Source organism: Callospermophilus lateralis, chromosome 18, assembly GCF_048772815.1.
Source record: "Callospermophilus lateralis isolate mCalLat2 chromosome 18, mCalLat2.hap1, whole genome shotgun sequence".
In the NCBI taxonomy this organism is placed as follows: Eukaryota; Metazoa; Chordata; class Mammalia; order Rodentia; family Sciuridae; genus Callospermophilus; species Callospermophilus lateralis.
The window spans coordinates 66,111,293-66,136,597 of record NC_135322.1 but is presented as its reverse complement, the minus strand read 5'-3'; the positions used below and the strand labels follow the sequence as shown (position 1 = coordinate 66,136,597).

Below are 25,305 nucleotides of genomic sequence, written 5' to 3'. Positions count from 1 at the left end.
CTGATTTCCAGGGGAAGAACTGAGCAGCCATCTCTTTCACCTCATAAAGGCAGCTGTGTGCCCCGGGTCTCCCTCCCCACTTCCCACCCTTTCTGCTGCAGCCACTGGGGGGGCACGCTGAGTGGGATTAAAGTTCCGCCACCCTCTGAAGGCCTGAGCCAGGCTCTTCCTTCCAAATGCCACAGGCACACCAGGCCTGCTGTGGGTGAGGGCACTGGCCGCTCTCCAGCTGCCCTGTGCGCCAGGCTGCTTGCTGGGTTGCATTTTAAGGACAGTGCCCTGATTCCTATCCCCTAAGACAGCAAAAGGAATTCTCTGGAATAAATGTCCTGCCCACACAAGCCCACAAAGGTGGTCCAAACCAGAAGAGCAGACACTCCCTGGCGATCCACCTTCCCAGCAGGGCCAGGTCCCGAGAGAGCCACAGTAAGGCCGCTGGCAGGCCAGGGATGAGGCCCAGCCAGGTCTGACCTGCTTTCTGCCTGGCCCATACATTTGCATTCTTCCTCAGCACAAAGCTGCCCTGTGAGGCTCCAAAAGGGAAGCCCGCACCCTCCCTAGCAGAAAGCCAGGCCTTCTAGGTTCTGGACTCAGAGACAGACTCGTGCTTTCTGGGAAGGCGGCGACTCCTACACTCTCTGACACGTCCCATTCTAGATTCCCTTCCCTCAGGCAGCTGAGGACATGGACCTGGATGCAGACCCTGGTCAAGCACAGGCCCTACTAGCCTTACCTGCTCCCAGTTCTAACTGGGAAAAGGGCTGCTGGCTCCCACCTCCTATAGGCTCATTCATCTGATGGCAACTCTTTAGCATGAGATTCCTGTGGCAGAAAGAGCAGCACCCACAGGACTATAGGGTGACCTCACTGAGTTAGGGTGGACAAGAAGACAGTATCTACTCTGCTGCCAAGGCACCACCCTGTATGTAGACTGTGCTAATTACTGAACACCTTGTGAAAGACACACGGGGCGGGGACTGGACCACACAGGTGAAGAGGGTAGAGGAAGACACCAGGAGCTGGCCCGACTGTGTCCACCAGGAGCAGCTCAGGTGTGGTTAGAAAGAGGTGCCGAGGCCTGAGGACCTGAATGCACAAGGCAGACTAGGACCCTGGAGGCCCTACCACAGGGGCCTCTGGAGTTGAGGGAGCACCCTTGGCCTCCATCAAAGGGAACCCAAGAAGTCCCCAAATGCCTCAACTCATCTGGGTTTGGTGAAGACCATGATCTAGGTGGAGCCTGAGATTTAAAAAATTCAACAACGTACATTTTACAATCTATGAAAGCTGAAAGTGCCAGTCCCTAGAAAGTCAGAGTTTGGCCAGGGTCTGGAGTGTGGGCAGCAAGCGGAACCTCCTCTCATATGGGCACCCAGGACACTGGCAAACAGCCAAGCTAAGCCAGATGCACTGCCAGCTGGAACGGCTCACACCCACACCGTGCTACAGGAGGAAGCCCACTTTCACTAAGGCCCATTCAGTCACGCTGAGCCCCGACAGTAGGGGTCCTCCAACCCCAGGACCAAGGAAAGAGGGGGACACTTTCAATTCAGGACATCATAAGGTCTGGAGCTCAAGACCCAGAACCAGGCTTCTTTTTATTGAAAAAGACAGAAGAGGATTAACAGAGGCGGCATCTGCAGAGGATTCAAGGCCCTACAAACCCTCCCTCAGGGCTGTGGGGAGGCCATGGGGGATCTGCCCAGCTCCTCCCCTAAACCTCAACACAAGGGATTTGGGGGAAAGCAGGATCTCTACTCATCTTGGTCAGTAAGGCATGCCCACCCTGGGCCAGGCTCTGGTGAGACCCCAAGTCTCCCTTAAGCTTAAACGATGCTGCTGCCACAGGGCCCAGGCCCCAGATGGCGCCCTATGACCCTGCCTTCAACTCAGGGATGCAAGTGTGGTGACACTTTTTTCCTTTTTGGTTACCAAACAACCCCTCTCCCATACAATGGTCACTGTGGACCCAGATGTCCTTGGTGACTAACTGGCTTACCACTTCCTTTTCTTTACTCTACCTCACCAAACCTTGGGGTATCTGTGCTGGGCCAGACTCTTCCTCCAAGCCATTTTGAGACAACCCACCTTCACACCTCCCCACGGACAGGCTCACTAGGACACTGAGGGCCTGTCTCCACCACAAGATCCAGATTCCTAGTGGCCACTACACCAGGGCTCCCCAGGAAGATTCTCGTCCTTCCTTGGCTGCCACGGGTCAGAGCCCAGATGTCTCTCCCTCTGACCAAAGTAACCCTAGGAACGAGGTCCAAGGGCTGGAGCACCTCTTCTGCCCCTTCAGCCACCTCCTCTCTGGTGGCTGCCAACTCCCCCCGCTCTCCTCTCTGGACTGTGAGCACCTGATCTAAGATGTCTGTCTGGGGTTGTCACTTACTTTAATCTGTTTTCCAGTTACTCTGGCAGCTGTTCTGCAAAAGCTCTGGGTAGCAGCTGCTGCCTGAGAGCGCAGCCATCGTGACTGCAGGTGGCTGCACACAGGCTACGCAGGGCTCTCCTGCAAGTGCTGCTCTGTGCCCCCTCCTCCCGTCCCTGGTTCCAGCCCTTCAGGCCCTCAGGAAGGGATGTATCCTCCTCTAGGCTACCAGTGCCCTCCACGAACTCCTCATAGGTGCACTTCTCCATGAAAGGCCGAGGGCCCAACAGCTCCACCATGTCGGCCTTCTCCAGCACTTCTTTTTCCAGGAGCCGCTTGCCTACCTGGAGATGACAGTCCATCTGTCAAGCTGCTACAAGGGGACTCCCTCCCATTCCCTGGCCATAGGTTCCCCTCACCTTCTCCACCTGCTCCCGGCACCTAGTCAGCAACTCCAGGGTGCGGTCGTAGGCAGAGCCAATGAGGCGCCGGACCTCCTCATCAATGAGCTGGGCAGTGGCCTCACTGTACGGCTTTTCAACCAGGGGTTCACCTTGCTGGGGGAAGTCGAAGGACACCTGGCCCAGCTTCTCACTCATCCCAAACTGCACAATCTGCAAGTACAAAAGGAGCAGAGGGTGAGCCGCCCCCAACACAGCCACCAAGAGCCACTCACAGGACAGTTGCTCTTTACCTGGGCATAGGCGCTCTGGGTAACCTTCCTCAAGTCATCCTGAGCCCCAGTGGTGATCTGCCCAAAGAACAGCTGCTCAGCCACCCTGCCGCCCAGCATCATGCACATGCGGTCAAAAAGCTGCTCCCGCGTATAGAGGTACTGCTCACGGGGAAGGTACTGGGCGTACCCAAGCCCCTTGCCCCGGGGGATGATGGACACCTGCAAAAGAGGGGCCACAACCTCGTCAGTCCCCCAGCAGCACCCCAGTGCAGCCCAGACACACCCTCTCACAGCCCTGGCCAGGGGCTCACCCCTTACAAGTTGGAGAAGAGAGCCCTGGGCCTAAGCCCCACCACTGACAGGAAGTGTCACCCTGAGAAATGCACTGGCCCTGCCTAGGGGCTCAGCTCAAGAGGTTGCTATGGAAATCTCTTCTGACAGGGATCAAATCCAACGCTCAGGAGCAAAGCAAGTTTTGGATTGACTTCTCAGGAGTCAGTGGCTGAGGCCCAACCTAGAGCCAACACACCCTGCTCTGCCTTCCTAATGCTTCTTCTCCCCCGGCCCCCACAAGGAATCTAACAGACTCAAGACCAGCACATTCCTTGAAAAATAAAAGGGTCACCCCCAGGAGGGCTGTGCCCACATGAACTGGCTGGATCGCCAGGCACATGAGCAGGTAATACCTAGGCTCCACGGGCAGACACACTCAGCACAAGAGACCCACCTTCAGCAAGGGGTCTGCATGCTCCAAGAACCAGCCTACCACTGCGTGCCCTGCCTCATGGTAGGCCACGGTTGTCTTTTCACTGGGTTGCAAGACCTGAGTCTTCTTCTCAAAGCCTACAAATCACATTCCCAGGTGAGTGAGAGGCAGGGGAAAAAAGCCCAACATATACCCACCAGACTGAGGGCCTGGATCTGCTGCCCACTTGATTCCCAACACCCACCTGGGAGTCCCTCCCTCTAGGGCAGAAGGTGGCAGAGAGGCCTGGGCTGCCCCAAACTGTAGCTCCATGCTATGTCCTAGTTCTGGGGGACATTCCCACCCAACCTCCCTGCCCCACCCTACTTCCCACTCCTCAGGCACAGGCTGCTTCAAGCAGCAGCTGTGAGCCAATGTGAGCCAGAGGCACTGTGTCCTTCCTGGGGCATGACAAGAGGCAAAACCCAAGCATGGTGGAACAAAGAGGGCAGTTCCCAAAGATCTCCCGGACCAGCCCCACAGTGACAGGACAGAGAAGCAACCAAGAGCAGCGCAAGTCGAGCTGCAGGGTCATCAGCCCCAGAATGCTCTCGACAAATTCTGGGTTTTGCTTTGAGCTATTTAGTAGATATCATATGTCCAAAAAAAAAATCAAATGAAAACAAAGCTCAAGGATAACCTCCCAGCTGGCTGATTTGGTCTCAGCATGGGGCAGGACCATAAGGATGTGCTACTGCTGCCTCTATAATCTCCATTTCCAGGAACAGCACCAAGAAGAGCCAGACCAGCCCATGCAGCCTCTGGCAACTCTGGTGGCCCTACAAGACCCTGGCCCACTGCTAACTCCAGCTGCCACCTGCCTGGCCCAGCTGAGTCCTGGGCTTCCCCAAACTGCAGGAGACCGTCTCACCCACTGCTGGCTGAAGATGGTAGTTATCCGCCAAGCTGAAGAAGACACTGACACTCCTCAGCAGTGCTGTGCCAAGAGCTCCCAAAGGCTTCCTCCCTTCCCTTTGCCTTCCACTCTAAGACTGACCCTCAGATGGACTGCACACAGTCCCAAGGGCAGGAAAGCTGCTGGGAGATCCACAGACCCAAATTTTGGCTTAGAAAACTAATCATGTCTCCCTATGCAAAAGTGAGGTTGGGCTGGGGGAGGGCCTGCCTGGAGCAGAGCTGGAAATGCCTCTCCTCCCCAGGGGCGGATGGGCTCACCTCCGATGACTCTCTCAATGGCCTGCTCAAAATGCTTCTGCTGGACAAAAGCACTCAGGTGGCGGGCAGCAATCAGGGCTGCTTCATTGCACACGTTAGAGATATCAGCACCTGACCAGGGAGAAGAGACGGTTAGTGCTCCCCGAGAGCTACAGTGACACCCAGATGAGGGGTGTTCAAGGTAGAGGCCAGGGTTACACTTTAGAGGAAAACTGCAAGGTAACGGGGACCACTTCATCATTCGTCATTATTTTTAGCCAAATTTCCTGGTTACACAACTTTACTAATAAATAATTCACATACCACACAAGTGTGTATTTTAGGCATACACGTCACTGGTTTTTAGTAAAGTCAAATTGTGCAACTAGGGCACAATCTAGTTATAGGACACCGCCCATACCTGAGACACCCCATGCCTGTTCACACTTAATCCCACTCCCACCCATCCACCCACGGACCTGCATTCTCAGCATTTCCTATCACTGGGGTCATGTCAGATGTGGCTCTTCTGTGCCTGGCATCCTTCACTGAGCACATTTTACAGCTCCATCTATGCTGTAGCAAATATGGGTACTTCATATCTTGTTCTTTTTTCTATATGATACAGGGGGATTGAACTGAGGGACACTCAACCACTGAACCATATCCCCAGCCCTATTTTGTGTTTATTTTAAAGACAGGGTCTTTTATTTTAAAGACTGAGTTGCTTAGAGCCTCACCACTGCTGAGGCTGGCTTTGAACTCACGATCCTCCTGCCTCAGCCTCCCCAGCCGCTGGGATTATAGGCATGTGCCGCTGTGCCCAGCTGGGTACTTCATTTCTTTACAGATGAAAGCGTCCTTTCCTATGCCCTTGTTCTTCATCTGCTCACCACGAGTGGACACCGAGGTGGCTCTGCTTTTTAGCTGTCACAAATTACTACACTCTTGGCTCTTAAATATATGTTTTATCCACTCTGAGCTTGTTTTTCAATATGATGTCAGGTAGGGGTCTAACACCTCCTTGGAAATCCAGTAGTCCCAGGACTTCTGTAGAAGGGACTAATCTTTCCCCCACAGAATGCTCTTGGCACCTTTGTCAAAAACCAGCTGACCATAAATGCACAGGTGGGTTTCTATTTGGACTTTTTTCCCCCCTCTATTTGGACTTTTAACTCCATTCAGTGGTCTATGTCTATCCTTGTGCCAGGACCACACTGTTGTTTGCCACACTTCTATGAGAAGTTCTGAAATAGGGCAGTGTGAGTCCCACTTTGTCCTTTTACAAGGGGTCATCTATAGTTCTACTTGAATTTCAACTTCTGTCCGCTATATCTCCTCCTTCCCCCTGTGCATACTGTTCACAGACCACATCTTTATACACTGTGTGCTCATTAGCATTCATCTATAATGAATTTCATGCATTTGTTTTTTAAATGCTATCAAAAAACTATAAACCCTAACGATACTGGCCTTGATTATCCTCCTTTGCTAGTGCCACTTCTTCACATGACTTCAGTCACTGTCATTGCTAACCTAAGGCCTGAAGCTTCCTCCAACATTTCTCACAGGGGAGGCCTACTAGTAAACTCCTTCATTGTCTTTAAAATCTACAACGTAGCAGTTCCTCTTTCATTCTTGATATAGAATTAGAATTCTCAGCTGACCAATTTTTCTTCTAATTTTTTTTTAGTTGTAGGTGAACACAAAACCTTAGTTTTATTATTTTTTTATTTTTTAGTAGTCAATGGACCTTTATCGTATTCATTCATATGTGGTGCTGAGAATCAAACCCAGTGCTTCACACATGCTGGGCAAGCGCTCTACCATTGATCCACAACCCAGCCCATTAATTCATTTTTTCGTGGTGCTGAGGACTGAACCCAGTGCCTCATACGTGCTAGGTAAACGCCCCACCACTGAGTCACAACCCCAGCCCCATGACACATTTTCTTCTGGCACCCTGTACCTCTTGTCAGTGCCTTCTGGCCTACACAGTTCCTGAAGAGAAGCTGGCTGTGACTCCTTCATTCCATGTCTGTCTCTCCTGTTGCTTTCAAGACTCTCTCATGTTTGGCTTTTAACAGACGGATTATGATGTGTCTCTCTGGATCTCTTCTGAACCTATTCATACTTCTGAGTTCAGAACTTCTCAGATGTGCAGGTTCAGGTCTTATCCAGTTTGGGAAGTCTTGAACTACTATTGCTCTGAACATTCTTTCTGCCCCAGGCCCTCAACTGTCCTGGAATCTCCACAATGCATGCTGGTCCTTGCAGCAATGCACCACAGGCCCTTAGGCTTTGCTTTTCACTCTTGTTCCTTTCCGCTCTATGGAGTGGTTAACTTCCTTTGCCTTAGCTCCAATTTCTCTGGTTCTCCTCTGACTGCTCAAATCTGATGAGGCACTGAAGCTCACAAAAGGCTGCTCACAGGGTGAGTAGGCAGGAAGCCCCTGAAAGGTCCGCACCCATGCCTAGGGTTCCGACCACTCTGGCAGGAAAATAAGAGCGTTATCACAAGAGACTGGGTTTCTGCTACAGAAACACAGAGGAACCATGCCAAAGTGTGATGTGTCTTCACTTCAGTTTTCGGTCCTTACTAAGTCTGAACAGAATTAAAAACAAACTCAAGCGGGCACCAATAGGCTGTGGGGAGAAGATCCCCAAGGCCTTTGAATGTCTTAACAGGTTCAATGTTCTACAGACCAAAGTGGACACTTGCCAGGACCAAATACGAAGGCACAGAAAACACCTGCCGAATGCCATCAGTTGGGCGTACTTGGCTCCGGGCAGGGTGCACGCTCAGCCCAGCGACACTCACCAGTGAAGCCTGGAGTGAGTGCTGCCAGCTTCCTTGCCAGGGCATCATTCCTGAGGCGCTCATCCAGCTTGAGAGGACGCAGGTGGACCTTGAAGATGGAGGACCTGCCTTTGATGTCAGGGGGGCCTAGTGAAGAAATAGGGAGACACACACAAGCTCTGTGTTCACTGGACTTCAGAGTAGGGTCCCCAAACAGTCACCTCACACAACTACAAGGCCAGCCAGGAGCACACTCTGCCACTGTCATCTGGCTGGAGCCAGGGTGCAATGGCAGGACAGATCAAAGTGCACGTGTGTTTAGCTCTTTAACTCAATGAAACACCCTAACTGCCTTGACCAATATTAAATCCAGTTCCAGGCCACGTAATCAACCAGACAGCAAGGAACATAAGCACTGCCCTGCTGCCCAGAGCACCCACATGGACGAGTGTCCCAGTGGGAAGTGTCAGGGAAGACAGAGACAGCGTGTTGTCAGGGTGAAGGGCAAGGTACAAACTATTTTATAATATGGTACAAAAACAAAAGCTGGAGAGTACAAATCTGCTACATAATGCCCACCTACATGCATTGCAGTGACATTTTGACATAATAACACAGCAGCACCATGGGGCAGTTGAGTATCTCCACATTTTCAAAATATTATCTTACTTACTTCAGGATCCCCATCAAAATTGTCTCCAAATATGCAGCGAACAATCTACCCAATTTTTAACCCCAGAGGCTGAGGACCAAACCCAGGTACCTATGCAACTCACCAAGGTAAATCTGGCGATCAAACCGGCCAGGCCGCGTCAGGGCTGGATCAAGGATGTCAGGGCGGTTGGTGCCGGCCAGCACCACCACATTGGTGGTAGAGTTGAACCCTGGAGAGAGAAGCAGGTGAGCCCAAGGAAGACCCAGGCCAGCACATCTCCTTCCCTTGCTGCTTCCCTCTGCTCACTCCACACCACACTGCAAGGGCTGTCAGGCAGGCAGGAGGCCCTGCCCAGCTGGCTGGCCCAGCCTGACTAAGGATCCTCTCTGCTTCCTGGGCAGTGTCACTCACCCTGGCTCCTGGCAGTCTGTCCCCTCCTGTGACAGCTGAATGCCTCTCTGCCAGCAGGAAGCCAGACGTGCCTCAGCTAACTGAAGACTCTACAGCCCACCTCAGGGTTCTGGGAAGTCCCAGCACCTGGATCTCCTCACCACTCATTCCTGGTTCCCCCTGCCCAACCCCATATGATGCTCAGCAAGACCACAGTGCAGGACTACCCAAGGGTGGGCAAGGAGGAGCAAAGAACAGGGATGCCAGCCAAGGAAGAGGGCACAGGATGGTGGCAAGACGTCCACCCACTCCTGCCCACAGTCCTCTCCAGTCCAGCCCTCCAGAAGAGAGCACATTTGCTGTTAGACTCTGAAGACAATGAAAGACTTTGGAAGCAATTCTGGCCTACACAGAAAAATAGGAACCCAGGCGCGACTGCTATCCTCAGACAGGGCCACCTCTCACATCAGCAAATAGCTGATTCCTGGGGGCTGCAACTCTAAGAGCTTTCCCACCATCCCCTGGCAAGACAAGTTCCCCGCACCCAAATCACAACAATGTGGTCTATGAACACCTGCCCTCCTCTGGAGCACCCTGTTATGTGCCAGACAGAGGGTGCCCACATGACCAGTGAAGCCCCGAGCCTCGAGTCTCTCACCGGCCCCCAGGTCGACACCACTTCAACGTGCGGTCACATTCTGGAGGACTCTGGAAGCTGTGCCTGGCCTCCCCTAGACCCCTAGACCTGCCCTGTGTACCTTCCGCCTTGGTTGTTTTTGGTACTAAGGATTGAACCCAAGTGCACTTAACCACTGAGCCACATCCCCAGCCCTTTTTTGAGACAGAATTTTGCTAAGCTGCATAGGGCTGTGCTAAATTACTGAGGCTGTCTTTGAACTCTTGATCCTCCCGCCTCAGCCTCCAAAGCCGCTGGGACTGCAGGTTTCGACCACACCTGGCCCTCCTGGTTGGTTTTGCTGCATGTACTTTCACTGTGAAGAAACACAGCTTTTCAACTACAAGATCAGCTTGTGAATCTGGAAAAAAAATCAAAATCAGGGGTGGTCTTAGGGACCCAACCTGAAGCCAAAGAGCCAATGAAAGCTTTTCCAAATTCAAAAAAATGGCATAAGTTGGGCACAGTGACACCCTGTAACCAAAACTACCAAAGATGCTGAGGGAGGAAGATACAAATCTGAGGTCAGCCTGGGCAACTTACTGAGACCCTGTCTCAAAATAAAAAAATAAAAAGGATTGGGGATGTAGCTCAGTACTAGAATGCCCCAGTTGTATGAAAAAACAAAACAGAAGAAAAAGAAACACCTGGCTTATTTGCTAGACATACCTTCCCGAGAAGGAAACACCCAGGTAGTCGGGGGGACAGACAGCAAGCAGGAAGAGCACGCTGCTTCTGCTCCGTCCGTGGTGTGACTGACATTCGTCTGCTTGGTCTCCTCAGCTGATTTTCCCCCACCCAGAGAAGCGCATCTGCCTCACTCTGCCCCTGCACAGTGGGGGCCGCTACATGGATCAATGCGGCCTTCTCCACTGTGTGCCTGAGAGTAGCCTTCCTTACGACAGGGCCATCGGGGTTCTCTTCCGAGGAGCACCCTTCCAGAAACAAGAGGCTAGAGGAGGGCCTCCTGCTGAGGGTCCACTCACCATCCATCTCCACGAGCATCTGGTTCAGCGTGTTTTCCTGCTCGCTCTGGCCTCCAAGGTGCCCGCGGCCTCGCTTCCTGCCAATTGCATCGATCTCATCAATAAATAAGATACAAGGAGCGTTTTTACGGGCCATTGCAAACATGTCACGAACCTAGAAGAGGAACCCAGAGTCTATTTTGTTACTCACATACACACAGGTGGCAACACATCCTTGACCCTGTCCTTGCTGCTCTCACAGGTGGGAGGCACTCAGCTTGTTGTCAGGGTCACACAGTCTGTTGCTGACGAGGTGACCAGTTCTCGTCAACAAGTGGCTGGCACCTTCTGAGGTTGATCACCCTTTCACCTACCCTTGCTGGTCCAACACCGACAAACATTTCCAGGAACTCGGATCCATTCACAGTGATAAAGGGCACACTGGCCTCTCCTGCAGTCGCCTTGGCAAGCAGTGTTTTGCCGGTACCGGGTGGACCTGTGAGCATGGCTCCCTGCAACAAACAAGAGACACTTGGCTCTCAAAGGGAACAGATGGAACATGAACCCCACTTCCCACTCAGCTCTGACTAGAAATCTGTAACATGGAACATGGAAGCCTGCGTGACCCAACTCTTCCTACAGGAAGAACTCCAGAAGCAGAGCTGTTGGGTCAAAGGCCGGAATACATTCTGTGGGGGTTATCACCCAGCTGCTCTCACGCCCACCAGGCGTGAACCACAACGGCAACCTGGCTGGAACTGTGCCACAGCAAGACTATCCAGCTGTACTGCCTTGTTGGTCTGAAGGGCACAGATCTCTCTAAAGGCACTTCTCCAGGTACTCAGGTTGGACATCTTTGTGTTCAATGTGCTCTTCTACCCTTTTCTTACCTTTTTCTATTCAAGCTTAAGATTTAAATTCAATTCACACCAGGGCAGTGGCACAACTGTAATCCAAAAACTACTCAAGAGCCTGAAGCAAGAGGGTCACAAATTCAAGGCCAGCCTCAACAACTTAACAGACCTTATCTCAACATAAAAAGGGCTGGGATGTGATTCATTGGTAAAGTTCCTTGGGTTTGATCCCCAATACTGGAAACAAAACAAAACACGATACTAATTCACGTCCCTGCAACACAACTCCATTTTTATTTTATGGATTACAGTTATATCTGAAAACTGAAAGGAGAATTACAGGGTGGGGATGGACTGCTCCATTTCTAGTCAAGAATGCTGGATTGCAGCTGGGCATGGTGGCATTCTGAGGCTGAGGCAGGAGGACCACAAGTTCAAAGACAGCCTCAGCAACTTAACAAGGCCCTAAGCAACTTAGTGAGACCCTGACTCAAAATGAAAAATAAAATGGGCTGGGGATGTGGTTCAGTGGTAAACTGCCCCGGGTTTAACTCCTAGTACCAATAAGAAGAATGCTGGGTTGCTATCAGATCTTTTTTTATTGTTTTGTTTCTGTCTTTGTTTTGTGGTACTGGGGATTGAACCCAGAGGTACTCTACTGCTGAGCCACACCCCTAGCCCATTTTTATTTCGAGACAAGGTTTTGCTAAGTTGCCTAGGCTGCTCTTGAATTTGTGATCCTCCTGCCTTAGCCTCCAGAGTTGCTGGATTACAGGCGTGAACACCACATCCAGCTGTTAAACCCACAAGATGTGGAGCCCTGGGTCCTCCAAATGTGGTCACAGAGCACTTCCTTTTCCATGGCACATATGGGTCTGATACATAATAGCCCATGACATGGATGATCTTTATATGCCATGGGACAGGATATATCCATGGCATGCCATGTCCTATTCCTGTGCTCAGGAAACACATCTATGTGAGTGTAGTCAATTCTTCATGACAGACTCCCAGCAGGGGAAGTGATGATTGGGGGAACCAGCCTATAATGTAGCACACAGGCTGACAGAAGCTTCCACTCGCAAGAGCCCAGCCTGGCCGAGAAGGGGGACGCATACTTGGGGTGAGAGGCCTCCCTTGGAACCTGACTCCTTTACCCACTCCTTCCATCAGCCACATTTTCCCCAGTAAATCCAAACACCCAGATCAAACCATATAAAATAAGTGTGAGACACACCCACTCTAGCACCTGGCTGTCAACAGAGGTGCAAAGCAGCTGGGTGGTGACTTGGCCAAGTTCCACCAGGAAGCAGAAGGCAACCATTCTGCACTTGCCACACCCACATGCTTTCTGGCCCCAACACACACCAACTGTAAAACAGACACATCCAGTGTCCTGGCTGGAATCCCTGGTTCACAATGGTTGCTAATCTTTTTGTATATTAATCACAACAAACTGTCCAGTGGTGCCCAATTTGTAGGGAGGAATTGGGGGAACACAAAGCTACTGAAAGGGCCTAAGTGTCATCTAAGCACCACCTCAACCAGGAATTTCTAGCCTGGTCCAGAAAGCAGAGAGGACCTGAAGTCTCTGTGACCACACAGGACACCAATCTTCCTGGCAAACAATCCAAGCTTCCATCGAGCCCTAAATGGGTCCATGACCACACAAAGGCACCAGTGGACAGACCGGCCCTCTGTACTGCAGCCAGCTTTGCCAGAGCAGTTTCCTCTCAGGACACCCAGGCTGCCACCAGCCCTAGGATACACCACTGTCTGGCTGCATACTCCTGCACTGTGCTGTCCACCAGCCTTCCAGAGAGCTGTGTCTGCTCCCAAACCTGACCACGGAGGCTACTTGTTTTAACTTTGTAACAAAACAGAGTTTTTTAAACTCCTTCAAAATCTAAGGTGAAGGCTGGGCTGTGGCTCAGTGGCAGAGCACTTGCCTTCCATGTGTGAGGCACTGGGTTCGATTCTCCACACCACATACATAAACAAAATAAAGACATTGTATTCATATATAACTAAAAAGAGGTTTTTTTAAAAAAGTAAATAAAGTAAGGTGAAAGCTCTGAATAATTAAAGAATAAAGGAAATTTGTCTTATAAAATGTTTTCAAGTTGCATAGATAAGAAAAGTATGACAGAACACACGAAAATACACAGGTACTGCCTCAGACTGCAGTGCCACCACATGTGGCATGTGCCACCACACCCAGTTTAACAAAGGATTTTGATCCCTGGAACTAAACTCAAAGCAATGACTGGCTCTAAATGAAGACCAGTAAAGGATTGTGTTTTAAATTTTAAAAAAAGAAACAACAACAACAAAAAAAATCACACATATTCCTATGTCCATTTCATAGACCTAACATTATAGAATTTTAGGACTTGTGGTCTCAAGTCTGACAGATAAGAGGATTTTTTTTAATTATTGTTTTTTGTATTACAATTCTTAATACACCTTTATACCACAATTTATCATCTCTCTGTATATAAGAGGATTTTTACTGTTCTGTCCTACAAATTTCCATCCTCTATTATTATTAGTAAAATATAAACTCAAGGAAAAATCACTTGTCTGATATTCGTTCTCTGAACAACAGCAATCTTTGGCTTTGACTTGGAACTCAGAGCATGACTGTTTTCTGAAATCAGTACCTTTGGAATTTTGGCTCCTAAGTCCTGATACTGCTTGGGGTTCTTCAGGAAATTCACGAACTCCATAATTTCCAGTTTGGCCTCTTCACAGCCAGCCACATCTGCAAACCGCACATTGATGTTGTGCTTTAGGATCTTGGCTGTTGTCTCACCAACGCTGAAGAGGCCCCCTCCTCGTCCGCTGCGCCCGGCCCCCATTGGACCCCTTCTCACAGCATAGAGCAGGATGCCAACCAGGAGAAGAGTAGGCACCAGGCTTCGCAGGAAAGAGCTGAGAACCAAGGAGACCATTCGTCATGTCAGCAGCATCACCTTCAGCAGGAAGAGTAACCCACTCTAGAATTCGCTGCACAAAGGGCAGTTTCTTCTTGAAGAGTGTCAAGGTCTGTCTATAAATTTGGCCTCCCCAGTTCTAACAGCACTGCTGCCCCGACCCACGTCCCTCAGGAGGAGCTGCAGACCCCATGTGGCCCCTGTCCCATCACAACACAGTACTTGCTCCTACACTCTGCAGAGGCCCAATCCCACCACCCCTCAAGGTGGCTCTAGTCACTGTCAGCTCCTAGAACACACCTGACCTCCAAGAAAACAGGCCCCCATAAAACCAGCAGTCCTGGCAAGGGACCAGTGAGAACAAGACCCCGTCGCCACACACAGCACCCCAAGAAACACTCAGGAGCTGCACCAGGAGACTGAGGCCCCGCAGGCCTCCCACCAGCACTTGTAAGTCACCTCCAGAGCCCTGTCTGCCTCACTGCTATGGTGTGAATGTTGTCTCCCACACTCACGCTGGAACCTAACTGAATAAGGCCAAGGCCATTCAAGAGGCAACTGATGGTGAGGGCTGGGCCCTCATGAAGGGATTAAGGTCACCACAACAAAAGTGGGTTAGTTCTGGGGGATGGGTCAGTCATAAAAATGGCAAAGTTCAGTCCTACCCTCCCTCTCATCCTCTCTCCCCAGCACATTATGATGCAGCAAAGACCCTTGCCCAGATATGGCCCTTCAGCCTTGGACTCCAGACTGTAAGACAGTTTCTTTTCTTTACAAATTACCCACTCTCTGGTCTTCTGTCACAGCAGCAAAAAATGGTAAGGCACTCACCTTCCTCGTTCTCACTGCAATTCCCACTCTACCCTGTCTAGAAGAAACCAACTAAGCCATCACCACACCGACTCTTCATACCCTCCTGGCTAAAGCTGGTCCTGAGCTCAAACTCTACCCATTCAGTTTCCAAGCTGGAGGAAAGGCCAGAGAAAAGATGTCCCTATGTAGTAAATATGACAGCAGGACAACACTTGTGTGCTGTCCTGGGATGCACACAGGAGCATCAGAGATGGGTCTGCCCTCAAGTCCACAGCACGGCAGGAACACACTGGGGCGGAACGCAGGTTCAGAGAGCAGGCTGACGCAGGTCTGTGGGAAGCAAGTCTGTCTGGGTGCAAGTGAGCAGAGACTGCTCACCTGGACTTCTGACTCAACGGTTCAGTGGGCATCAGGGTGCAGGGATCGCAGCACACCTTCAAAGAACTCCCACAGGGTTCTATTGCACAGTGGAATCTGCACTACAGTAATGTGCTACAACACATACATCTTTGTCTTATTCTTCCCGTTTAATGCTTTTTAAAGGTTACCTAGATAAATATTTCTTTGCTTCAATTCTTTTCTCATTAAGACCTAAGCTAAACCATGGCATACATCTGCAACCCAGTTAACTGGAAGGCTAAGGCAGGAAGATCTCTTGAGCTCAGGAGTTTGAGATCTGCCTGGGCAAGACTCCACCTCAAAAAAGTAAATACAAAATTTAAAAAATTAAGCCAGACCAAATGAATATATACTCTTTTACTACAGACACTGTAAAGATTAGCAGATACTATGACATACATGGGGGAAAAAATTCCAAAAGGGATTCAACACTATTTGTTTTGTGTTCAGAATCAGAGGCCCAAGAATAAAGTGTCTCATGTCCACCTCACCCGTGCCACTCACCCGTCACTCTCAGTGGTGTAGACCACAGCAACCTGGTTGGTTGGCTCAATCCCCAGTTCCCACTGAGCAGATTCCAGGTTCCGCTCAAAGGTGTCAACACTGCCGATGTTAAACCACACGTACCTCTGCAGAGACCAAGAGCAAGTTTAGGCGCACCCCTGTGTTCCCCTGAGACTCGCCCTGACACACAGACACACACCCCTGTCCACAGCTTGCATTCCCATTTACCAACTTCTCTTCCAACCAAGCCTCTTCTCCTAGCCCCTATCTCCACACATGGACAAATCCCACCCTGTGGCAAGCTCCAATGGTAACTACACAAACAGCAGAATTCCCTCATTTCTGATCCCACAAAATTACAGGCTTTAAGTTCTAGATGAAATGCTGTGATAACTGCCTGAGGTCTGCCTTTGACCTTCTGTCTTTGTCTTTTTATTCTTTCCTCTTCCCAAACCTTGACAAGCGGTTCTCACATGTTACTTGGCAAAACTGAACCATGGTTATAGTCTCATAAGAGTTCCTATCCTGCTTGGAAAGCAAGACTGTGCACAGGTCAATGACATAAACCATCACATCAACAGGGATTGCTGGACACCAGGGAAAGCATCTTACTGAAAAAAAAAAATTAAAACTCTATTTTATGTCATTGGGGGAGGGGAAGCCATGTGGGGAGCACCCAGCCTGAAACCTAGCCCTCACCTCAGAAGACGCCCCAGGGGAAGGGATGACACGAACGAACTGTTTGTTCACGACCTCCAGCCGGTCCACCTGGGAGAGAGAACCAGAGGGCTTAGGCCAAGCAGGACACTCAGGCAGACCCTGGGCAGTTCAGCCCAGGCCCATCTGCACCCACACACACTCACAGTTCAGTACAAGATTTGTTTTCCTGAATTCATTTCCATTTTAATCAACAGGAAACAATTCAAGACTAGTTTCTAAAATCTGGTATATCTAAGCACTATCATGCCAGACTGGCTTAAAAACCCAAAAGAAATAGGAATAAGTCTTACAGCAGAGTCTTAAACCCAACTGATTCAGACCCACCCTGTTCAGCCAGCTAAAGGCAGCACAGGGAAGCAGGGCCAAGCAGGGTGGAAATGCAGTCCTGCAGGCTCCCCAGCTGTGGTCACCACCACACACAACCACACAGCAGGCTAGCCTGCCCCTCAGAGAAGCAATCCGAGAGAAGCAACTTGAGGGCACAATGTGTATTCTTACATGCAGCAACAGTATCATCAGTGCTCCAAAAGCAAGGACTTAGGGCCACGTGACTAAGGTGAACATGTTCAATCCTACGAACCTTCCCACCACAATAACACATCACTGTCAGGTCAGACACTTGGAAAAAACTTCAAGGAAGTGCTGAGAGCTGTCCAGTCCATGCACAGAAAGGTATCCTGGGCTCACCACACTTGTCTCACCCCCCTCACAGCCACACCTACAGGTAGAAGATCCACAGACAGGGAAGGGCTGCAGCAGCTCTGTCCCCTTCCACCACAGGGAGAGTTGCCAAGGGCCTCCCTGAAGATAGGCAGGTGCCCTGTGGTTAGACACAAAGGCTGTGGCCACAAACCTTAATGGGAAACAGGAGTTTCATCAAACAAAATTTCAGCTCTTAATAATGCCTGGGTCCAGCCAACACTCTTCTGAGGGCAACAGAGGGAAGGCACTTACTCACACAGGGTTTACACTGAGGCCTGAGCAGTACTTCACCCAACTCAGCACCCCAAGGGAAAAACACACAAGAGAGGCTCTGCTGGTACCACATGCTCCTCTGCAGTCACCAAGCCACAGTCCACTGTCAAGGGGTGGCTGGCAGCAGAAAGTAAGGGGAAAGGGAAAAAACCCGAATCAGGAATGAGAACAAAAGTCAAAGATCAGTAGACAAACAGAACTGTCTTAGAAGACACCATGATGTGCTGTTCTGCTGGGGTATCTCCTGGAAAAACAAAACTGAGCCATCAAGGACACCCACCAGCAGGACTGACTCTTGGGGCACCACCTGTCTCCTGCAAGGGCATACCACCACAGCACCTTCCCAGGCAGATTAAGTTTGCTCACCAGACCTCTGGCCAGGTAATACTGAACAAAGTGTTTCCAGGTGACCTCTTTTCCAGGATCTCGAAAATAGAAGTAGAAAAATCCCACAGATACACCTGCACCCAAAATGGCCAGATTTCGGAAATCCTTGTCATCCCAGGGGAACTCGCCCTGTGGAAGAAAAGATAACAAATTTTGCAATTAAATGCAGGTGTTTCTTTGTTTTGATTGTATGTTCGTTTTTCACAATACTGGAGATCAGACCTAGGGCCTGGCTCAGCTAAGCCAAAGCTCTACCCTTGAGCCATCATGAAAAAGGAAACTTCTCCTCTCAGATGTTGGAGTCACCAAACCCTGCCCTCCTATGGTACCCAAGGGGGACCAGGCATGTGGGGAAGCTCGGATGCTGCTCTCAGCAGGAAAGACCTGCACACTGTGAACAGCACACCAAACGGGCTGCTCACCAGAGGCCCCAGGAGAAGCAGCAAACCCACCAAGAGTCTGCCTCTGCAGCATCACATAGCACGTCCTCTTACCTGCAACTCTCAAAGTGCAGACAGAGATCTTGGCACGTTTTAAAAAGCTGGTTTCTTCTAATCTCTGTGTGTTGGAATTCGACCCCCAAGGTGATGGCAGTAAGAAACGGGGACGTGGTGACGACACCACAAGGGCTCCAATTTCATGGGTGAGATTAGCCTCTTACTAAAGGGCAGGAGGGAAGTCTGTCCCTTCCACCACATGAGGACACAGTACTGGTCCCACTGAAGGAAGTCACATTCCAGACACCACGATCTACTAGTTGAGGGCAAGCCCTCACCAGACTCTGGACCTGCCAGCACCTTGACCCTGTACTTCCCAGCTTCCATAATTAGGAACAATAAATTTCAAGCTATTTAAAAACCATACAGTCTAAGGTATTTTGTCATGGCAGGAACAGACTGAGACAAGTGCGATGCAGTCTCAGTCATGCAGCAACAGCACCCCTGGAGAAGTGACAGGTGTCTGGGTCTGGCACACTCAGATGCACACAAACCTTCTGCATCCGTTTCCACCAGGCAAAGTCATCCTGCCTCCCTCCTCTCTTGTTTCCATCTCCTCCAGGCTCAGCATTCTTTAGTTCACCAGATTCTAGGAAAAAACAAAGTGTGACTTCAGAAAATAATTATATACACTTTTTCACAGAAAGAGGACTCAGAGAACAGAGTAACGTTTTCCATCATAAAATTTTAATTACCCTGGCGCCTTTCAGAAACAAACAGCAGACAGGAAAAGGAAGATGCCAGGAGACACTGCTGAGAAGTAGCTTCCGATACATCTAAAATCCCTCCAATTTGCCCTTGCTGGCTTCAGACCTGAACTTTAATGACAAATCATTTTTAGCTAATAAACATGGCTGTAATTAGAGGAGAGGAAGGAAGAAATAAAAGCAAGAGGTAGGCTGGCACAGGTAGTCCCTACTCCAGAGAACCAGAACACAGGCCACCTCCCCTCAGGCAGAGTTCATCTCTCTCAGGAAAACCTGGACCCGTGGGTACATTTTGTGACAGTAGATAACATCAGGAGGTGGATTCCTATGAGCCCCTTCTACAGCAATCATACAAGTTCCAGGACAAAACAAGCCAGGACACAGGTAGCCCCCCTGCCATATACACTGCCACACCAACAATCCAAAACAATTCCATGCAAGACTAGAGAAGGCCAGGAGGACCCAAGGAAGGGCAGAATGAATCATGAGAGAGTAAAATTTTGTACAAATTTTAGGACAAAACACAAGTTTTCAAAAAATGTTCTGTTCATAGCAAAACATGTCGGCACACCTCCCATAATGCTTCTACCCATCTCTTCCTACTTAATGCTCACAGGTACCTAGGCAGAACACTTATTTTTGGTACCAGGGATTGAACTCAAAGGCACTCAACCACTGAGCCACTCTCCAGCCCTATTTTATATTTTATTTAGAAATAGGGTCTCACTGAGTTGCTCAGCTCCTTGCCCGTTGCCAAGGCTGGCTTTGAACTTGTGATTCTCCTGTCTCAGCCTCCTGAGCTGCTGGGATTGGATGTCCTCCTTGCACCCAGCAGCAGGAAACTTTTTGCAGGAGAAACAAATCTGACAAATAATGACTACATTGATCCCAAAAACCAATCCACATCATCAAGCCATAATGTGACTTATTTTTTTTTATTTTAATATTTTTTTAGATGTTGATGAACCTTTATTTTATCAAACTGACCCTTTTACCTTTTTTTGGCACTGTTGATTTTTCTGAATCTGTGTTTCTTCCACTCCTCTTAAAGAATTTTTCAAACCCTTAGAGACAAAATGAAGGGGAAGTACTTTGAGAGAAAAGTCCCACTCAGAAAAGCAACACTACAGTCAAATCAGGATGGAGCCATTATCTTCAGTCTTGCTTCCTTACTTACCCCACTCAACACACAGCCCAGGGTCCTAACACTGGCATAGGGCTGGAGAGCCCCTGCCAGATCTCTAGGTGCTCTTGAGAGCACTAAGCCAGGGCCCACAGCCTGCTCTGAAGAGCAGGGCTCTAACTGGTTCAATGTGCTCCAAGATGACTACAGCTTACTTATCATATCATCTGTTTACTTTTCAAATACGAGGCTTGACTGGCTCTCAAGCTCTCGAAATCAGACATGCAAAATAAAGGTTTACCACCACGCCTTCCAAAAGATTCACCAAGCAACTTCCTTCTGAAAAGAATTTCTTTTTCCAGTCTCTCTAGATATCAAAACAGTAAAGGCATGAAGACTGTGTATTGTGGCTCAATATGCAAACTAGGAAAGATGGCAAGGGGGACCTCCTAGTTGTCATGCCCCTTGCTCCCTGCTTAGTCACTGTGGGAGGAGACACTCTGAAGAAGCTCACTGGTCCCTGTAAACCTCATATTGCTAACTTAAAAAAGACAGGCAAGTACCTTTGGATGGTTCTGAGCACAGCCACCAGGAAAATGGCGCCAGTCTCCTCTGCAGAGCCAGCTTCTGACAACGGATCCCCTGGTGGCACTGAAAGACGACAGAGAATTAGCAGATGACCTGCCTTTGCAACACAGTGCAGCATTTCCTCACAGTGGTTCCAAGAGACAGGATGTGGGCTGAGTATCAGCTTGCTGCCCTTCTTTATCTGCTTAAATATGCATTAAAAATCTAGTTGAGGGTTGGGGCTGTAGCTCAGTGGTGGAGTGCCAGCCTCGCACATGTGAGGCACTGAGTTCAATCCTCAGCACCCCATTAAAATAAATAAATAAATATTTAAAAAAAAAAAAACAGTTGAAACAGGACAAACATAAAGTATATTCACTGCAGAAATGCATGATGAATTTTTACAGCTACTGCATCCAAAAGCAGGGGAGGGAGCTGACCATTTTTTGCATAAGGCCTTAACCCTAACTAATGCAGCTCAAAACCAAACATGATTCTAAGACTCAAGTCTCACAAAATTAAAATACTGAGGCTGGGCCTGAAAGCACATGCCTGTAATCCCTGCTACTCAGAAGGATAAGGACGGAGGATAACAAGTTGGAGGCCAGCCTGGGCAACTTAGCAAGATCCTGTCTAGAAACAACAACAACAAAAAAAAGGGTTTAAGGTTGTTGGTTGTTACTCAGAGGTAGAGCCCTTGCTTACCATATTCCAGGCCCTGGATTCAATCCTCAGAAGTGGGGGGAAAAAAATAAAATTTGAGGAGGATATATCTCAGTGACAGAGTGCTTGCCTACCATGTGTGAGGCCCTAGGTTTGATCCCTAGCACTATAAAAAAACAAAATAATAAGGAAAGAATACTGAAAGAATCTTATGATCTATGTTTGATCAGCTAGGAGGTTAATGTCTGTCAGGTCAAGAAGGCACACAATTTTCTAGAACCTCTGTATTTCTTCAACCCTCAGGGAGGAAAATGCCAATTTTTACCATGAGCTGCTAACCTTACCTGATACATGAGTTAAGGACAAAACTAGAGGCAATTTAGATTTTTCATTAATTCAATTCAAAAGCCACAAGAAAAACTACCAAAGTAAAAGGCAACACACTGTTTTAAAAAAAACAAAAATTTAAGCACATTCAATAACCCAGTATTAACTGTATTCAACAAAATTCCAACATAACTGAAGAATTTGGATTGTATCCAATATTTTATTATACTGAAACTAGACCCATAGGTGATAACACCCATGTTATTTCAGCTGTCAACATGAGGAAGAAGCAAGCTCTGTAGACTATCACTCTAAAGTAAATCCATTCCCCAATTGGTAAAGTGCTAATTTATTTATCCAAACATCCTATCAACAGCCTCAGTGGACTAAAAAATAAAATAAGCCATAAAAAAGATATTAAAATCAGGGTAAACCTAAACAAGCAAGTTCAGAAAGGAAAGACTGGTAGAAAAGGTGATGATGTCACACCATCAGGAGTAAAGAATGTCCGGTGGACCAGGACTTCTGCTGCAGCAAGTCCTCTCAGCACCTTTTCTGAGGATGGTACATGACACACTGAACAACAAACAATGGCTCTATGTTACCCTGACATTACTCTGGAACCAAAGCTGTGGGTCAACAGGGAATCCAGACAAAAGGTATAAGACGTCACTACTGGATAGTGGCCAGATACGTCTTAATGACTTCATCCAATCCTTACAACCTAGCCTAAGAAAGTAGGTAGAAAAGCAAAAATTAAGACAACTGGTAGCAGGAAGTGTGCGATGACAATTCTGATTCCCAAATCTTGTCTGGTTTCTCTAAGACCATCTCAAAGTAGGAAGGAATTTTGGCACTAGTAACTAATTTCATAGATACTGAGAGGTGTATACCCTAGAGGTAGAAAATATGACCCTTTGGGCCTCCAAAACTTCATAAAACAACCAATTCCTCTGTTTCAAATCATGATTTAGTTCTGTGATTTGGTAGGAAACAACAGGTCAAATGTAGCTCTCACTGTAAATGTAAACATACAGATTTTTTTATTTGTTTTTGGCACCAGGGATTGATCCCAGGTGCATTCTACCACCAAAATACACCCCTAGGCCTTTTTTATTTTTTGAGACAGGGTCTCACTAAATTGCCAAGGTTTGGAACTTGTGATCCTACTGCCTCAGCCTCCCAAGTCCTTAGGATCACAGGTACATGCTACCCGCCCCTTCTTGAAATTTGGTTTCTGCCATTAACTTGCAGTTAATAGTAGAAAACTTGTTAAAATTGGTTTCTGCAAAGCCAGGACATGAAGCTGGGCACACCAAGGTCCCTTTCTAGTCATTCTTGTACCAGTCTGGTGACCCTTATAGGTCAGTTACACAACACAGCACACAGCTGACACCTTCCTAGGCTTACAAGGCCCTCCCTCGGACTGCACTGCCTTTCACTAACCACTTCTTCACTCTGAGCACACAGAACACACCAGCTGCACCTACCCTAAGGCAATGCCTTGGCTATTCCACCTGACAAGCCTGCCTCCCCTCCCCCACCAAGCAGCAAGTCACATACATGCATCCCTCCTCCATTCCCTTCTCGTTATTCCCCTGATTTTGCCTCCTTTTCCTTCATACTTCATATACTCCACAAGAACAAGGTATACTCGTTTATTGTCTGGTTACTCTTTTACACACCATGTAAACTCTAAAGGCCCAAGGACTGTGCAGGCAGCTTGTAGAATGAAAATGACCACATGGAAGCCTCAAGAACATAGACTTCCCTTGAGGAGTGCTGAGTGCTAAGGTACATCTTTCAACTCTAAGGCAGATTGCTACAGCCTCTCTTTTTCACCCTCATACTCTCTGGCTAGTGAATTGTCAACTGATAAGTTTGCCTAATAGATAAGCAAGAATGATTCAGCTTGGGAATGAATTCAAAGACCACCCAACTTCCTTCTTCAATGTAAAAACACGGAGGTCCACAACAGTTCAGTGACTGAGGACTCACCTGTGCTATACCAATTCACATATACTCACTATACTACTGACTCTGAACATGTTAACAACCAGAACAGCCCTCTACAATGTGGACACGCAACACAGGTCAAACACTGATTCCAGGGAGGGAACACTGATAGGAGGGAGACAAAACTAAGGTTTGTTCTCCCAAAAGAATAGACACAGGGGCTGGGGATGTGGCTCGAGTGGTAGTGCGCTCGCCTGGCATGCGTGCGGCCCGGGTTCGATTCTCAGCACCACGTACAAACAAAGATGTTGTGTCCGCCGATAACTAAAAAATAAATATTAAAAAATTCTCTCTCTCTCTCTCTCTCTCTCTCTCCCCCCCCACTCTCTCTTTAAAAAAAAAAAATATATATATATATATATATATATATTAAAAAAAAAAAAGAATAGACACAAAGAGAGAAAAGTTCTTCTTTTTTTTTTTTTGTATCAGGAATTGAACCCAGAGGTACTTAACCAACTGAGCAACATCCCCAGCCTTTTTAAAATATCTAATTTAGAGATAGAGTGTCGCTGAGTTGCTTAGGGTCTAGTTAAGTTGCTGAGGAAGGCTTTGAACTCGCGATCCTCCTGCTTCAGCCTCCCCAGCCGCTGGGATTATAGGCGGGCGCCACCTCGCCCTGTGAGAAATTCATTCTTTAAGACATAACAAAAGAAAAAAAAAAAATCAACCCATGCCATCCTTCTATCTTACTGTAGTCTGAAAACCTAACTTTCCAGAATCAAAAAACAAGAACTGCATTAGTGTATTAGATCAAGATTCAATGTGGTTGCTGTCCACTAGGATGGACAAAACAGAAGTAAAACAACTTTAAAGCACGGAATGCTCCCTGCTGGTCCTCTTCTGTAAGACACGGCCACACAGCACTTCGAGCCGGACCGCGGGACAAAGCTCCAGCACCGGCCTTCCCGCAGCACCGGCCATTATGAGGGCGACCTGGCGGGCTCCACGAGGCTCCACGAGGGTTCGCGGGACGGAGAACCCCGCAGCCGTTCACGACTCCTTCACGTGCACCATCGACCCGGCTGGCAGGGCGACTCGGCGGGAGGAGCCCGGGGGCACTACGCGGGGCCGCGGAGGGAGCGGGGGCTCACAGTCCGGGCAGTGGCCGGCGCCGGCGGATGGCGTCACCTCGACGGCGAGCGCGGCCCCCGCCCGCTCACCTGCTGGGCGGTGCCGAGGGCCCTTGCGCCAGCCCCAGCCGTGGCGCCGCATCGCCACAGCACCGAAAGTGGCCCGATCACCGCCCGACTGCAAGCCGCCGTCGCCAGCCGGTGCGACATCGCCCACCCGCGACCTCGCGCCGCCAGGGCGCACGCAGACGCAGACAGGTCATGGAGCGCGCCGCCCAAGTCCCCAGGCGCTGCCGGGCTCGCGCATG

General features: G+C 49.1%; 1 protein-coding gene across 1 annotated transcript; it reads right to left on the bottom strand.

Annotated features, from left to right (window-relative positions):
* Positions 1–1,548: 1,548 nt before the first annotated feature.
* Positions 1,549–25,305, bottom strand: LOC143384339 (mitochondrial inner membrane m-AAA protease component AFG3L1-like). Its single transcript, XM_076839372.2, is given in 18 exon segments — positions 1,549–2,541; positions 2,544–2,718; positions 2,794–2,988; positions 3,069–3,269; positions 3,778–3,893; positions 4,972–5,082; positions 7,772–7,897; positions 8,527–8,634; positions 10,458–10,611; positions 10,811–10,948; positions 13,954–14,224; positions 15,943–16,067; positions 16,642–16,710; positions 18,004–18,153; positions 19,016–19,110; positions 20,224–20,292; positions 20,915–21,002; positions 25,088–25,305. Coding segments are annotated over 18 exon segments (2,352 nt in total). The 5' UTR covers positions 25,208–25,305; the 3' UTR covers positions 1,549–2,500.